Here is a 16,297-nt window from a genome sequence, read left to right as displayed (position 1 = left end):
TAATATGTAGTTTATCTGTGGGTGCATGAGGCAAGAGAATGATCTGAGGAGTTGCAGAGTGTTTCCCTACAGGAGGAAACCACAGTCTACACGTGGCATGAGTCACGATTCCCAAGAGTTTGAATCAAGGAGGACATTGAATCATTCTGGATGCCCTAGGCTGCTGAACACACAAAACTCAAGGCTTATCATGGCTTATTTATAAGAGGTCTGTAGTTTGACCTTCTTTATTAGCATCCACGTCTGTAGCCTTCTAACATGTTACCCTGCAGAGAAGATTCTTAGAGTGCATCAATTATTTTGGTTTGAGGGGCTGGGGGTCACGCCCAGGTGACAGTTTGGGACTCCATTTCAGGTGGTTCTGGAAGTTCTGCACAGGACTGGAGTCTCATGGCTTTTTCTCCATCCTCAGATTTGCCTGCTCAGTGCTTAGATTGGCTGTGAGTGAAATCCCAAGAAAGACTCCTGGCGACTGAGTTGTTGACGATGGAGCCTCTGGTGAGTAGCAACGCCTCCTTCTCCTGAAGCTACACCCCGAGTGCCATTAGATGGATGAGTTTTTCAAACTGGCGTGTATGTTCTAAGTGTAGTCAGGCAGTATTCAGTCATCTGAGCTCAAATTACTTTGCTCTAGGACTCTGGGATAGTTATCGTGGGTCAGGACTAATCAGAAACTAATCTCACTCTTTAATTAAATTTATGAGAGCCGGCACTAATCATATGTATTTACAGAAGAGATAAGAAAACTTCTTTTAACTTGTTCAACCCTTGTCCTGATTGGCAAACAAAGATTAACTTGTTGACCGTTTTTGGATGTGCTGAGCTTAGAAGTTGGTGATGGCAGGTAGCAGAGCTGAGGAAGGAGCAGACATTCCAGTCCCTGGAGACTCAGAGGTTACAGCCTGTGATGTAACGAATCCAGTGTTACACCACCTGGTGTGAGGCTGTTCAGTGTCGACAAGAGCAGAACACAGGTTTAGAACTAAAGGGGAATATTTTACTTTTTCTCCACTTGAAACCTCTCACAGTTATTCAGTATATACGCACTACTGAAGATTTCTGAAAAACTCACCAAACTATCATTAGCATTCTTTCCCCAAATCACACATTTTATATACCTGTTAGTAATTAACCTTTTATTCATATTTGATAACTGGAAGGAATATGTAGGGAGGAGTATTTGCTTAATTGTTCTAAAAAGAAAGGAGAAAGACTAGAGTAGGTAGAATAAAATTAGGTTCTTTTATAGATTTTTTAAAAACTGGAGAAAACAAAGCCAATAACTAGGCTTCTTTCATCCCTCAGCATGGAGACAAGATTAGATTACAAGAGAAACTGTGATAACTAAGGTCTAGGTCCCTGAGAATGTAGATAGTGGGAGTCCTGTCACAGCGATGGTCAGGCTAGGTCTGTCCTTCACTCCAGCCTCAGCTGCTGAAGCATCTGACCTCAGAGTTTGTTATGAACACCTGTGTCCTGTAGCGTTAAGAGGAAACACCTCCTGGTACCAAGTTCTGTATGAATCTTGCTAACTTCTGAGTAATGCTAGGCATTCCTTCATGGGTCTTAATTGATAGAATAATGTATTTCTTGTAGGTTTGTTAGACAGGAACCACTTAATAGAAAAATACATTGGATGTTTTAAAGCTCATAACAAGTTATTAAAGCAGTTCATATTTGGGAAATGAAATGTTCCTCTAGGGAAATAACTTAAAACAAAAGTCATATTTTCAAAGTAGCCCATCATGGTTATTGTTTGTCTTGTCATGAATCTGTAGAGTTCCTTGAAATTATTAGGGAACAGAAATTGAGTTATGAATTTGCAAGTGAATATTTTATAATCACCTGTCTGGAAGTCCTAATTTCCAGGTTATTGAAAAATGTCCACTTCATATTATAACACACTTCAAGTGATATTTCTGTAAAATAAAGCTTCATGACGTCAGAGTGTGTAGGTGTCCGTGAATGTACCTGAAAGGCAAACACCAGCTCAGCGCTGGCAGAGAACCGAGGAGAACCCCACACAGAGCGTGATCCTTTATCCACCCAGACTCCATCACTTCCTCATCTCAACCCTCCCACTCTGGACAGTGGTAGGGACTGCTCTGTCTAAACCAGAACATCCCTGATGTTTTAGGAATCAGTGACGTTTGAAGATGTAGCGATCAACTTCACCCAGGAAGAGTGGGCCCTGCTGGACACATCCCAGAAAACCCTGTTCAGAAACGTGATGCTGGAAAATATCACCCACCTGGTCTCCATAGGTGAGTCTGTCAACACGGATGTAGGTGCATGTGTGTTCACTCCATTCATTCACTCACTGAACAGGCATTTAGATCAGCTTCCCTGTGTCCCACTCCAAGTCCTTCCTGATTCTTTGATAGTCCTCATAACTACTTAAAAAGAAGACGTTTCTTTTCATGGCACTTTTCATTACTACACTGGAAGGTAATCTTGGACACATTTCATATCTCTGTTGCTACTCAGTGTTTACACTCAGAACAGAACTGGGGATTCAATGGATATTTTAATGCATAAGTAAATGGATCAAATATTTTAAAAATGATTCTTCTGTTCTAGTCATTCCATGAAGGCTTGAGACCAGAGTCGTGTATATGACATAATTTTGATGATTCCTGTAAGGTATATCCTTACTGGCTCCTGTTTGAAACTAATATTCAGCCCACTGTAGAGTCTTTTAATCTTTCCCATTTGGAAAACACTGAGGATTCTGTAATCTCTCTTTGAACTTGTGCACAGGCATCAGCCGCTAGAGGGCCTCACTGTGTTTGCTGCTGCTCTGGATTTCTTCCTGGTCTGCTGAAGGACCTTCACTGTTTTGTCTGTTGAAGATGTTTTTGCTTGCACTGACCGTCAGTTATCTCTTTATTTTCCTCTTTCCCTTACCCTGGACTTGAGCACAGCAAAGGATAATTAGCCCAGACTCAAAATCCAACACTTTTTTTTTCTTTTTCAAATCAAACAGGGTATCAGATCAGCAAATCAGATGTGATTTCCCAGCTCGAACAAGGAAAAGAGCTGTGGAGTGAAGCAACAAGATGCCTCCAAGGCCAGAGTCCAGGTAAGAATCAGGGGCCTGTGCTTCACTGCAAGAAAGTTTCAGTCAGTGTGTTAAGTCCTTGGAAACACCAAATGAAAGTTTTATGAAGTGAGCGATATATTCTAAACTGGAGGTGAAGACATTGGGCTGAAATTCTTCATGTTGTTATCATTCTTTGCATCTAGCAATGAAAATTCATATTACTTCCTGCCATTTTCTATTCTTTAGGGAAAAGGGTGCTTGTGGACTTACTGCAGTTAAACTTTCACATAGTGATTCTTGTCCTGATTGTCCCATTTAATGTGTTTTCCATCATTTGCTGACCCAATGTCTCTCCACCGCATTACATTTTTATATTTTAATCCTGTTTTTTTCTAATGGACAATGACTTTTAAAGTATTTCTACTACCTTGAGTATTTCTTTATTATACATTGTTTCTCCAACTAAGTGCCAACTTTTGAAAGATACTCACATGGACCTTGGTGTTTGTTTACATTTCTATTTCCCTAATGCCATTCTAAAATCTATATTTTTTCCATTTCTTTAGACGGTGAAAGTCCACTTAGACAAGAAATGATATTCACGCAAAGTGTCTACAGGACACACATATCTGCCACCATGCCAATGGTAAGTTTCATGGGTAGAACAACGGTCATCAAAATGAAGGACCTGGCAGTGAGATAAGTTGGCAATTGAGCACAATTGCTTGTATGTAATTAAGTGGAGATTGACCTCTTTCTGGGAATATTTTTGGATAGGCTGAAATCAGTTAAGAAATTAATATGAGCTCAAAACGACAACATGAGACCTAAGAAAAAAAGGCAGTTGCACAAACATTGCTCATCTCATAGTCTTTACAGCAGACTGAAGTCTTCAAAATTAATCTGATATCTGGGTTGGGAAACTATAAAAGAGAACTGTTTGTGCCTGCAAGGGAGTAACACAACATGTGTATGCAACTGACACAGGAAACATTTTAACAGGAGACTATAACTGACTGATCCTCTAGGGTGTAAATGTAGAGGAATGAGTGTCTGCATAGACGTGGGCGAACCAGTAACAGCCTCATATCTCCTTCCCAAAGCAGGTTTCTCACACACAAGGGGATCCTGTTGGATGGACTGAGTTGAGTGATGAATTTACTCCTAGATCTTCACCTCAACATTCACCAATTCCCTTAAGAAGGAAAAGTAATGTCAGCAAACAGCGTGGAAAATCACTTAGTCAAGGGTCATTCCTTGACGGACAGGATCACATTCACACTAGAGCTAAATCGTATGAATGTCCTCTATGTGGGAAAGCCTTTAGTACTTGCTTTAGGCTCAGACAACACAAGATGATTCACACTGGAGAGAAACCATATAAATGTCATGTGTGTGGGAAAGTCTTCAATCAAAGTTCCCACGTGAAACGACATGAGAAAACTCACACAGGAGAGAAGCCATATAAATGCTGCCTATGTAAGAAAACTTTCAGTCAAATCTCTTACCTTAGAAAACATGAGAAAATCCATCCCAGAGAGAAGCCCTATGAATGTCATCTGTGTGGGAAAACCTTTAGTCAAAGTTCTGGACTTCGCACGCACAAGAAAACACACACTGGAGAGAAACCACACGTATGTCTTCTGTGTGGGAAGGCCTTCAATCAAATTTCTGAACTGACTCGGCACAAAAGGACCCACACAGGAGAGAAACCCTATGAATGTCAGCGATGTGGGAATGCTTTCAGTCAGCATGCAAACCTGAGACACCATGAGAGAACCCACACAGGAGAGAGGCCCTATGAATGTCAGTGGTGTGGGAAATGCTTCAGTCGTGGCTCTTCCCTGAGACGACATGAGGGAACCCAGCACTGGAGAGAAAGTCAGGAGGGCCCTCAGTAGACGTTCTGACCTGAGATGACATGGCATCATACATGTGAGGAATGTGGACGGAACACCAGCCACAGCTTTAGTATTTAACCACACCAAGGTTCACACCCACTAAAGAAACTCTGTCTGTAATCAATATGGACGCTCGTTCAGGCATCACACTCCTCAGTCCAGACAGGCATCACCTGTGGACGTGGATCCATACGTGCCCTGTCTCTGTGGCAAAGCCTTTAGTCATTGGCCTAATTTTAAGTAATTTAGCAGAACTCACTCTATAAATACAATATGGGTGTTTTCAGCAACAGCTCCCCTCTCTAAAGACCCTAGAGCAGTGGTCCCCAACATTTTTGGCACCAGGGACTGGTTTCGTGGAAGACAATTTTTCCACGGGCGGGGGGCGGGGGTGTGGGGTGGTATGGGGGATGGTTCAGGCAGTAATGCGAGTGATGGGGGGCAGCAGATGAAGCTTGGCTCACTCTCCTGCCACTCACCTCCTGCTGTGCGGCCGGGTACCTGACAGGCCGTGGACCAGGTGTTGGGGACCCCTGCCCTAGAGACTTGAGCAGAGGATAACCACCCCCTAGTTCTTTTTTGATAATTATTGTTCAACATGAGCCAACTCCAGGTGGAGAACCACTAAGACTGTAATCACTGTTAACAAACATTCAGCTGATCACCAGGCTTGATGTGAACGAGAAACTCAGTGAAAAAAATAAACACTAAAACAAGAACAAAGATGTAAACTCTCGAGAAATACCCAAGTATGTTGAGCAACACCAAAGCATACTTATAAATAATTCATCCTGGAGAAGTGAAGCAATGTAAAGTCGTGAGAAATTCTTTCTTCATAGAGCAACCTCTCTGGAACACGTGTGCTCAGACTGTACAACACACCCTCAGTGTCGTGAAGGAAGGGAAGTCTTCAGTGATCACTTATTTCTCAGTCAGCATTAAATTCTTGCACTGAGGATTCAGCAATCCTAAAAATCAAAGTGGAGCTACAGCTAGATTTCATATCAGAAAAAACTGACCCTCTGTGTGGGAGGGGGAGCCTCTAAAAGAATCCTTTAACACACATTCAGGCAAATTGTGATTTGCAGAAATACCTCTTCATGAAAATGTGGCATAAAATGGAGAGTGAAGTGATCTAGCAATATAGAATGTAGAGTTTGGAAGAAATTAAAATTTGTGTATAGAATAATAGTTGCAAATATTCAAACAATAAAGTCTGTGGCTAAAGGAGCTAAGTATTGGTGTCTGGTTTTCTTTGTGCCCCTGTAAACACAGGGATTCAGGTCTGTACTCCTGGGAAGTGGGCAGAGACTCAGCCCCACTCTCTGAGTGTCCCCTTTCTCCACAGCTCTTTCCACACGACTCAGCTCCACTCATTTCAACGTCCCTCAACCCCGTCTACCTTTTCAGGCCCTGGTGGTGACACAGCTCTGATCTTCAGCTCCACTGGCCAGGTTTCCGAGAATGTCACCAACCTGGTCAGGCAAGGTCATGAGGAAGTCTCAAAGACATCTATCTAGTCCTACACTTTTTGAGACCCCTCAACATATTTCTGCAGATGGAAACCACCTGGGGCTAAAGAGACAGGCATCTCTGCCCTCCCAGACCTCAGAAATCTCTTTTGTTATTTTGTCCCAAAACCTCTGAATTGAGCTAAGTCGACGAAGAGTTCCTTCCAGGATCGTACTCTCTATCTTATTCAGCTGATTCCTGAATTATGCACCCAGCAGTCTCACTAAAGATGAACCCAGCCTTGTTACCCCCGCATAAGCTCATGGAATAAACCTCCAGGAATATAAAGTGCCTAAAACGATCAGCCATCATGCAAGCCAGTTTTTAAAATAATTAGTGCAATGTACTTTTCCCCAAGAAAAAAATGAATGTTCTCACAAAGCAGATCTCCCCACTTTGTCTGCAGGACTTGGAATTTATCCTTCAACACAAAGCAATATTGAACATAAATCTCAAGGGAAATTCTTCCAGGATATCCACTGGGATGACTTGTGTTCTTGTAGCACAAAGTAGCACAATTCCCACACCACAGGCCTGAGTTCACTTGCAGGAGCACATACAAGGATGATACTGATCCATCATTACTTTTCAAATCTCCACAAGGGATTCTGGGGAACAGTCAGGGTGGAAAACAATCTTGTGTGAGGAGGATGAGCAACCAATTCTATTGTCTATCTGTTGTGACAGATTTCTTTCCTTGGGTACGAAAGGCTTAACAAGGTCCTGTGAGCTTGAAACAGCATAAAAGTCAGCTCGGAAGGAAAACTTTCCCCATGGACTCTTCCTCAGCCACCTTGGAAGCTGCATCTCGTCCAGTGGGGTTTGTCCAGCACCCACTTTTCTGAGATTCTACTGACAGATAGGAGGAGCACAGCTGGATTTCAGGTTGGTTTGAAGTAAATTTGGTGTTCAGTTAATCCACCAGAGAAATAGAACAGTGGTCAAAATATGTAGTGATATGGCTCTCGGCAATGGGGTAAAGATTGTTCAATTTTTTTAAATTTACATTTCTTTTTTTTTTTTTTTTTTTTTTTTTTACTGAGGTATCATTCAGTTATAATATTAGATAAGTTTTATGTTTACAACAATATATTTCAACTCCTGTATACCATGCACCTGCTCAGGACCAAAAACTTAGTTTCTGTCTTTTACCATCTTGTGACATTTTACAAATTGGGCCTTCCACCTGCCACTTCCCCTCTGGTTTCCAGTATTCTGTCTTGTGCACCTATGTGTTTGTTTTGGTGCCCTTTGGTTTCATCATTAATGCTTTTCTTTCTTTATTTTTTCTTGTAATTTTTTTGTATTCCACACATGGGTAAAGCCATAACGGGTTTGTCTTTTCTGCCTGTCTTACGTTGTTAGCATGATACCCTCCAGGTCCCACCATGTTGTGGAAAATGGCAAATTTCATGTGTTTTATGACTGAATAGTGTTCCATTAAATACCTACTACCTCGTCTTTATCTGTTTTTCCATTGATGACCACCTATCTCAAGGAGTGTACTGTCGCTATTGTCTTCTAGCATTTTTACAGTTTCAGGTCTTATATTCAAGTATTTCATGCGTTTTGAGTTCAGGTTTGTGTATGGCGTGAGTTCGTGACCTTGATTCTTTATTTTTAAGGGTAATTCTGAAAACAGAAACTGATACAATACATCGTTCTTCACACCATTTATTACAAGAAGATGAAAATTCAGAGGGCATGTAAATCAGCATTCTGATCTATGTGGGGAACTGCAGCAGCAGTTTTCAAAACAAGGTGGGATTTTCTATAGGCATTGAAAGCCTAAATAATGGATCTGTTCATTCTTAGCTGAAACCTCTTTGTCTTCCATTAACAGAAACTAGATAAAAAAGAAACACTGAAGAGAAAAGATTTAAAGCTCAGCTGTGAAGCTTCTAGTTTAATAGAGGAGAAAATGTTTTTCCTGAGTGAATATGTACTTGAAAATGGCCTGCTCTGATGTCCGATGGGAAAGTCGAATTTTCAAGAAGTAAGCATAGTTTCCTTTGACTTTCAAATGCATGTACCACAATATTAAATGCAGCTTTCTCATCGCATAATTATTTGTTCCATGTGGGGAAATGTTACCTTTCTTTTTCCTGTCTATTTTTTATCAGGACATGGATGGTGTTGATGGCTGCAGGATAACATGAGCGTACTTGATGCCATAGGACTTGACACCTCATTGTGATTAAATAGTAAATTTTCTGTCATGCATGTTTTACCACAGTAAAAATTGTGATTCATAGACAAAATAAGCATATGCAAAAATGTTTAATTTTCTTTCAGATCAAAATTATTCTTAAAAGTATGTACAGGTGTCCCTCTAGTTTTAAAATGCATGATAACAATAAATCACAATGTATAAACCTTCCTTAGAGACAGGGTAAGAAAAAAGGGGATTGATATCCTTCCTTGGCTACAAATGTCTTAACAGGGTCACGTGACCTGGAGTAGTATAACAGTAAGCAAGAAAAGGACCCTTCTCCCATGGACCCTTCCTCAGGCACCTTGGAACCCACACTACGTCCAATGGAGTTTGTCCAGCACACATATTTCTGATGATCTACCAACAGGAAGTACCCAGCTGGATTTCAGGTTGATTTGCTGTATATTTGGTGTTCATCTTGTTCCTCAGGTAACAGGGCAATGGTAAAAATAATGATGTGGCTATGGGCAAAGGATATGGATGCTTTAATTTCTTTTCAATTTATTGTTCAGTAGACTTTTTTAATGAGGTATTTTTTGGTTATAATATTAGATAAGTTTTATGTGTATGACAATATATTTCAACTCCTGTACCAGGCTGGATTTCAGGTTGTTTGATTTTATTTGGTGTTCAGCATATCCCCTAGAGAAACAGGACTCTAGACAAAATATGTATAGATGTGGCTTTATGCAATAAGTCATGGATAATTTAATTTTTAATGTAATTATTTATTTTTCTATGGTATCATTGGGTTATGACATTACATGTTTTATATGTATAAAAATATATTTCAACTCCAGTACGCCATAAAACTGATCAGCACCAAAAACTTAGGTTTTTTCTTTTGCCATCCTGTGGACCCATTTTACTCATTGGCCATCCCCCTGCTGCTACCCTCTGATATCCACTACTCTGTTGTGTGAATATATGTGTTTGTTTTTGTGTCATTTACTTTCTTCTTTAATTTTTTTTACTTATTTGCTTTTTCTTTGTATACAGTGTTCCACATATGAGTGAAGTCATAAGGTATCTGTCTTTTCTAAATGTGTCTTCAAGACATTATTAGAGTAAAGGTGATACGTAACCTGGATTGGTTAAGAAAAAAAAAAAACCTCATCAAGGTCATGTGACCTGGGAGCAGACTCAAAGGCAGAGTGAAAGTGAAATTCCCCCACTGACCTGTCCTCAGCCCCCTTCAAAGGTGCACAGAGTATCCAGCACCCACCATTCTGAGCATCTACTGACAGATAAGAGGTACACAGCTGAGATTCAGGTTGTTTGATTTAAATTTGGTGTTCAGCTTGTCTGTCAGAGAAATCCGACAGTAGACAAAATATGTACTGATGTGGTTTAAGCAATGGGGTGCAGATGCTTTAATCTTTTAATTTAATTATTTTTGTAGGGTATCATTCGGTCAAAATGTTAGATAAGTCTTATGTGCACAAAAATATATTTCAACCCCAGTATACCATTAAATTGCTTAGTACCAAAAACTTAAGTTTTTTTGTTACCATCCTGTGGACCCATTTTACTCATTGGCCACCCCCCTGAACCTATCCTCTGATATCCACTGCTCTGTTCTGTGAATATGTGTTTGTTTTTGTGTCATTTGTTTTCCTCTTTAATCTTTTTTTACTTATTTGCTTTTTGTATTTGTGTTTAGTGTTCCACATATAAGTGAATTCATAAGATATTTCTCTTTTCTAAATGTGTCTTCAATACATTGATAAATACCAGGTGATACCTAATGTTGATTGGTTTAAAAAAAAAAAAAAAAAAAAAAAAAACCTCATCAAGGTCACGTGACCTTAGAGTAGTATAAAGTCAGCAGGAAAGGGAAATTCCTTCCTCAGCCACCCACAAAGCTGCATCTCCTCAAGTGGAGAGTGTCCAGAACCCACCATTCTGAGCATCTACTGACAGAGAAGAGGTATTCAGCTGAGTTTCATGTTGTGTGATTTACATTTGGTGTTCAGCTAGTCCTTCAAGGAAACAGGACAAGAATAAAATTACGTAGTGATGTGGCTTCAGGCAGTTGAGTATCGATTCTTTAATTTCTTTTTAATTTAATTTAAAAAATTTTTTAACTTAGATATCATTCCATTATAATATTAGTAAGTTTTATGTGCACAGCAATACATTTCAGTTTCTGTGTACCATACACCTTCTCGGCACCAAAAATGCAGTTTTCCTCTGTCACCATCTAGCTGCCCCATTTTGTCCATTTTGCCTCTGCCCGTGGCTTCTCCTCTGATTTCCACTACTCAGGTCTGTGTATCTTTGTATTTGTTATCGTGTCAATTTTTTTCTTCCTTAAAGTTGTTTTTACTTATTTTCTTTTTGTTTGTTAGTTTTTTGTGTTCCACACGTGAGTGAAATCACGAATCATTTCTTTCTCTTAACATGTCTTCAGACGTGGTTAGACCAAAGGTGACAGATGACGTTGATGGGTTAAGCAACCCTTAACAAGGTCATGCGACCTTGGAGCAGTATCAGGTCAACTAGGAAAGGAAGTTCCCCCTTGACCCGTCCTCAGCCCCCTTCAAAGCTGCATTCCTCCACCCACCTCCCTGATACTCTCCTGACAGAGAGGAGGAGCACAGCTGGACTTTAGGATAGTTTGCTTTAAATTTGTGTTCAGCATATCCCTCAGAACAAGAAGTCCATAGTGAAGATATGTAGTGATTTGGCCTGGCAATAGGGTAAGGTGTCTTTTTTTTTTTTTTTTAATTTATTTTTGCCTGTGTTGGGTCTTTGTTGCTGTGTGCGGGCTTTTCTCGAGCTGCGGTGAGTGGAGGATACTCTTCCTTGCGGTGCGCGGGCTTCTCATTGCGGTGGCTTCTCTTGTTGCGGAGCACCAGCTCTAGGCTCACAGGCTTCAGTAGTTGTGGCTCGTGGGCTGTAGAGCGCAGGCTCAGTAGTTGTGGCTCATGGGTTTACTTGCTCCGCAGCATGTGGGATCTTCCCTGACCAGGGCTCAAACCCATGTCCCCTGCACTGGCAAGTGGATTCTTAACAACTACGTCACCAGGGAAGTCCCAAGGTGTCTTTATTTTTATAATTTTATTTTTTAAATTGGGTTAACAGTGGGTGTCAATATTAGATGTTTCATTTGTACAGTATTACATTTCAAATTCTGTAAACCTTAACACAGGCTCACCACCAAAATTTTCCTCTCCCACTGTCACTACACATTTGACCACCTTCACCATTGTGCCTTGGCCCCTGACGTTTCCTGCCTGGTATCCACTACTCTGTTCTGTGAATCTATATGTTTGCTTTTGTCATTTGGTTTGTTCACCAATTTGTTGGTTTATTTTCTTTCTGTTTGTTCTTACTAGCCTATGCATGAGTGAAGTCCTTTGGTATTCACCTTCAGCCTCTGACTTTCTTCTTTAGCATCATAACAATAAGTTCTATCCATGTTCTGGAAAATAACAAGATTTCAACTTTTTTTACGGCTGAATAGATTTCCATAGAATATACATACTATTGTTTCCTCATCCTTTTTTCCGTTTATTGGGAACTATGTCAAGGAGCATATATCTTTTGTTTTCTTCTAGGAGTTTTACAATTTCAGGTCTTATCTTCAAATCTTTCATCAATTTTGAGTTGAGTTTTAAGTATGGTGCCAGATAATGATCTAGATCATTTAACTTCAGTAGCAGTTTTGAGAACAGAGGCTGAAAAAATATATCCTTCTGAATGCTCTTATTACGTGAAGATTCAAATTCTAAGGAATTTAGCATCCTAGCATTCTGATTGATGTGGGGCACTGGATGAGCAGTTATGAAAACTTGGTGGGATTGTCTGTAGGCATTGAAAGCCTAAAAAATTATTCATTCATCCTCAGTTGAAACATGTATTTCACATTTTATTAACTAGGTAAAAGTGAGACACTGAGGGTGAAGGATTTAGAAAACAGTTCAGACCCTGCGTTGTGCCCCATCTAAGCTAGCAGAGGAGAAAATTATTGTGTTACGTGAATTTGTATTTGAGAATTGCCTTCTCTGATGTCAGATGGGAGAGCCCAATTCTCAAGGAGTTATCAAACTTATGTTTGATTTTCAAATGCCTGGGCGTCAATATTAAATGTGGCCTTTCCATAGCATAAGTATTTCTGTACGTGTGGGGAAATCTTTCTCACTCTTATCTATTAGACTGTGATACATGTAACCAAAGTCTCTAAATTCAGTCTCAAGGATGCAAATCCAAATTCACAGTCTGCCTAAAACTTCTAACCAAGTCAGGGCCCTCATCTGTGGGTAGGTATCTGGAGGGGATGGAGAAATGTCTGGGCAGAGAAGTCAAAGTATCAGAAACCTGGATTTCCTTAGTGGTCGTGAGGTTTCATGACCCCATTTGTGTAGAGGGGGCAGGGGTGACTTGTATGAATATGACAGTTTTCTCTTTCTTTTTACAGAGGAAATCCAAAAATTAAGATTGGCGAGAAGCACCGAGGAGGCGGGGAACATGGCCGGTCGTTACAGACAGCTGGGTCCCTGCAAACTCTCTCAAGCCCAGCAAGTGAGGAAGCAAAACCCGGGAGCAGGGAGACAGGTGGCTCGCCCGCCAAAGGATGAAGACCCCAGGGTAAGTGGAGACATGGACTCCGGAAACAGGGTTTGGGCCTGGAATACCTGGGTCCATAACTCCCTCGTCCAGCCCCATCCAAAGACAGCTGCCTTGGGACCTCATCCCCAGGGAGACCGGGCCGTTCAGAGACGGGGGCCACCTGACCCCTCCTTAGTGTGATGTCTGGCCTGCTTTTATCCAAATCCTTCAATCGGGGTCTTGCTGTGCACACTTGGAGCACCAGCCCTTCCTCCTTTGATGCTCCCTGGCAAAGGCTTTGGGAAGCACCACAGTATCATAAATATCCTGGCACCTAAGGGGCCGTGTGCTTCTGTCCCTTCTCCAGAACCAGTGTTCATCCCTCTCAATCTGTCCTCGTGTTCACTTTGGACATGCGCCTGTGAGTTCTGCTGACTCACTGACCTTGTTCTCCCCCACCCACAGGTGAAGTGTAGGGACTGCGGAGCCTTTGGGCACAAAGCGAGTAGCCTCAGGTGCCCCATGAAGCGCTGGCATGGGGCCCTGGCCCCCCAGCCCTTGGGCTCCAAACTCGGCAAGGAGAACCTGGAACCATGGAAGCTGCAGGACCTGCAGACCCCCGGGACCCCTAACACGACTGAGAGAGAGAAGGGTGAAAGGCAAAGGTGAGCAGTGGGGTGGGTGGTACCCAAGATTCGGGCTGAAATCGCTGGAGATGGTTCCTCTCCTTCTCTACACTGGGTGCTGAGCCATCTCTAGACATGACAGGGAAAATGGGGAAACAGGAGCCATGTCCTGAGGGGTCCACACTCAGGAGCTCATAATATGCCTTGAAGTCACTGAGGGGTGTGGAGAACACATGCAGTTTTGCACCTGACAGGCCCCAAAGCCATAGGGACAAATAGACAGGACTTCCTGGGAAACCCAGGAGGGAACCCTGGAGTTGGGGGAAGGACATGAGCGGGGCAGGAGTCTGCACCAAGCACAGGGATTCAGGTCGGGTGTCACCCCCGGACTTGGAAAGGGGCTGGGCCACAGCACCGTTGGTCCCAATTGTGACAAGGAAATTGGGTTTCTGCCCCTTAACGTGGTTTGTTTTGCAGGAAAGAAGAGCAGCAGAGGAAGCTGCTTCAGAGATTCCCCAGGAAACCCCAAGGGTGGCGGCAGCGGTACTGGAAGGAGGGGACAGAGTCCTGCCACTACCTGAGGGTCAGTCTCCCGGTTCCCGCGCTTTCTCCTTCTGGGGTAATCCAATTGTTCTCAGTCCCCTTCTGTGGGAGGGAGCGGGTCACATTCTTTTCCAACCAATGTGATCATTTAGAGTTTTTTCAGATGCCATTTTCCTCGGTTTCTTTGATTTTGCATTCTTACTTGCATGGCTGGCAAGGATATGCTGTTTGGTAAATGGAAGTGATTTTATCAGCCACATTCCATAAGCAGAATCCTTTAAGTCAGAACACGAATCTGTACATTGTGGTTCATCCTCCAAAACTGGCCATCAGAACTTATTTTGCCACCAAAGTGCCTGCAAAACACCGAGTTGTGTGCAGTCCTCGGAAGGGGGTATACAAAAAGCTTGTTTCCACTTACTTAACAGGAGACATTGTTAAACTCTTTCTATGTGCCTATTTGATGTATAAATGTCTCAAGGTGATATTGTAACTTTCTTTTTCATGAGCACCACTGAGGTTGAGTAGCTCATCACATACAATTAATTCCTATGAGATGGTTTTTGGTTAATTTATTTTTTCCTGGATGGAGAGAAGATTCTCACGTCTGACCTTTCTGTTTGGTCTTCTCCTACAGCATCCAAACATGCCCACGCTCATCCAGGCATCCAAGAGGAAACCCCTCCAGGATCCAGATCTCCCAAGCAGGTCACCTGTCAGGAAAGATGACGGGAAATCCACCCACCCTGCAGTGTCTCTCATCAGCAGAAGTTTGGTCCAGGACTCCAAAAGCAGCATCAAGGCCCCAGGCAAGAGATCTGCCCAGATCCCCACCCAGACGTGTCTGAACCCCCCAAAGAAACCTAGACTCAGCCCCATCCAGACTCCCCAGAAGAGCAGTCTGACAGCAGATCTGGGGGCTTTCCAGAATCTCCCTCCTCCACCCAGTACAACTGGACATGGACCCACAGTGACCCCCCAGGTCAGCAGGAAGACACCTGCCCAGGGGCAAAGCCTTGCCCTCCAACCTCCACTGGACAGATCTCGCCCCAATAGTGTCCAAGCCTGCACCAGAGACCATCCTCCACCCGTCAGCCACGTTCCAGGCCAGCCTCTCAGGATGCTCTTCGTGCGAGTAGACGAAGGCTGGTGGAGCTGCAGGTACGTGGCGCCTCCTGCCTTGCCTCGTCCTGAGCAGTCAGCCCCTCCTGCTCAGAACCCTCCCACTGGCAAGAAGCCTGAGGGGCACTGGGCCCCTGGCCCCCGGAGTGTCCTCTACGATGACCTTCAGGTGTCGTCTTCCTCTGAAGACAGCGACTGGGAGGGACACGCCTATGGCAACGAAGACTTGTCCTCCAGCCCCAGGTGCCCTGCAGGTGGCTGTGCACCTGAGGAGGGGGCGTCACAGGGAGCAGCTGTTCCTGGAGAAGCAGCGATCCCCCACCCCTGCTGGGCGAAACGATGGCGGAAACCCAGACAAGCCCCAGGGACACACACGTGTACGCACTGCACTTTCTCCTGATGGAAACCCAGACAAGCCCCAGGGACACACACGTGCACGCACTGCACTTTCTCCTGATGGAAACCCAGACAAGCCCCAGGGACACACACGTGCACGCACTGCACTTTCTCCTGATGGAAACCCAGACAAGCCCCAGGGACACACACGTGCACGCACTGCACTTTCTCCTGATGGAACGAGAGTCATCCGTCAGATGGTACTTATCACACTGGAATGGCAAGTTGTTTGTCAGTCTGAATCTATTTTAAGTAATTGAGGCAAATTCTAGGAGTAACTTTGAGCTATTGTGTAAATAGGAAGCTATGGTAGTAATCTGCATTTGGTGCAAACGTCTGAACTTTTGGAACCTGGCTAAAGGGCCCAACTCTGTGCTTTGCAGAA

The 16,297-nt window shown here is 43.0% G+C and overlaps 1 protein-coding gene across 1 annotated transcript; it reads left to right on the top strand.

Annotated features, from left to right (window-relative positions):
• Positions 1 to 486: 486 nt before the first annotated feature.
• On the top strand, positions 487 to 15,916 carry LOC309651596 (putative protein FAM90A23; the record flags this gene model as incomplete). The annotated part of the gene is made up of 6 exons (XM_082444427.1): positions 487 to 498; positions 2,138 to 2,264; positions 6,355 to 6,422; positions 13,691 to 13,890; positions 14,329 to 14,434; positions 15,032 to 15,916. 6 exons carry the CDS (start codon positions 487 to 489, stop codon positions 15,914 to 15,916), a joined length of 1,398 nt encoding a protein of 465 aa, XP_082300553.1.
• Positions 15,917 to 16,297: the final 381 nt, after the last annotated feature.

The sequence above is a fragment of the Balaenoptera physalus genome, assembly GCF_965194825.1.
Source record: "Balaenoptera physalus genome assembly, chromosome: 21".
NCBI classification, from domain to species: domain Eukaryota; kingdom Metazoa; phylum Chordata; class Mammalia; order Artiodactyla; family Balaenopteridae; genus Balaenoptera; species Balaenoptera physalus.
This window is presented reverse-complemented; position numbering and strand designations above follow the sequence as displayed.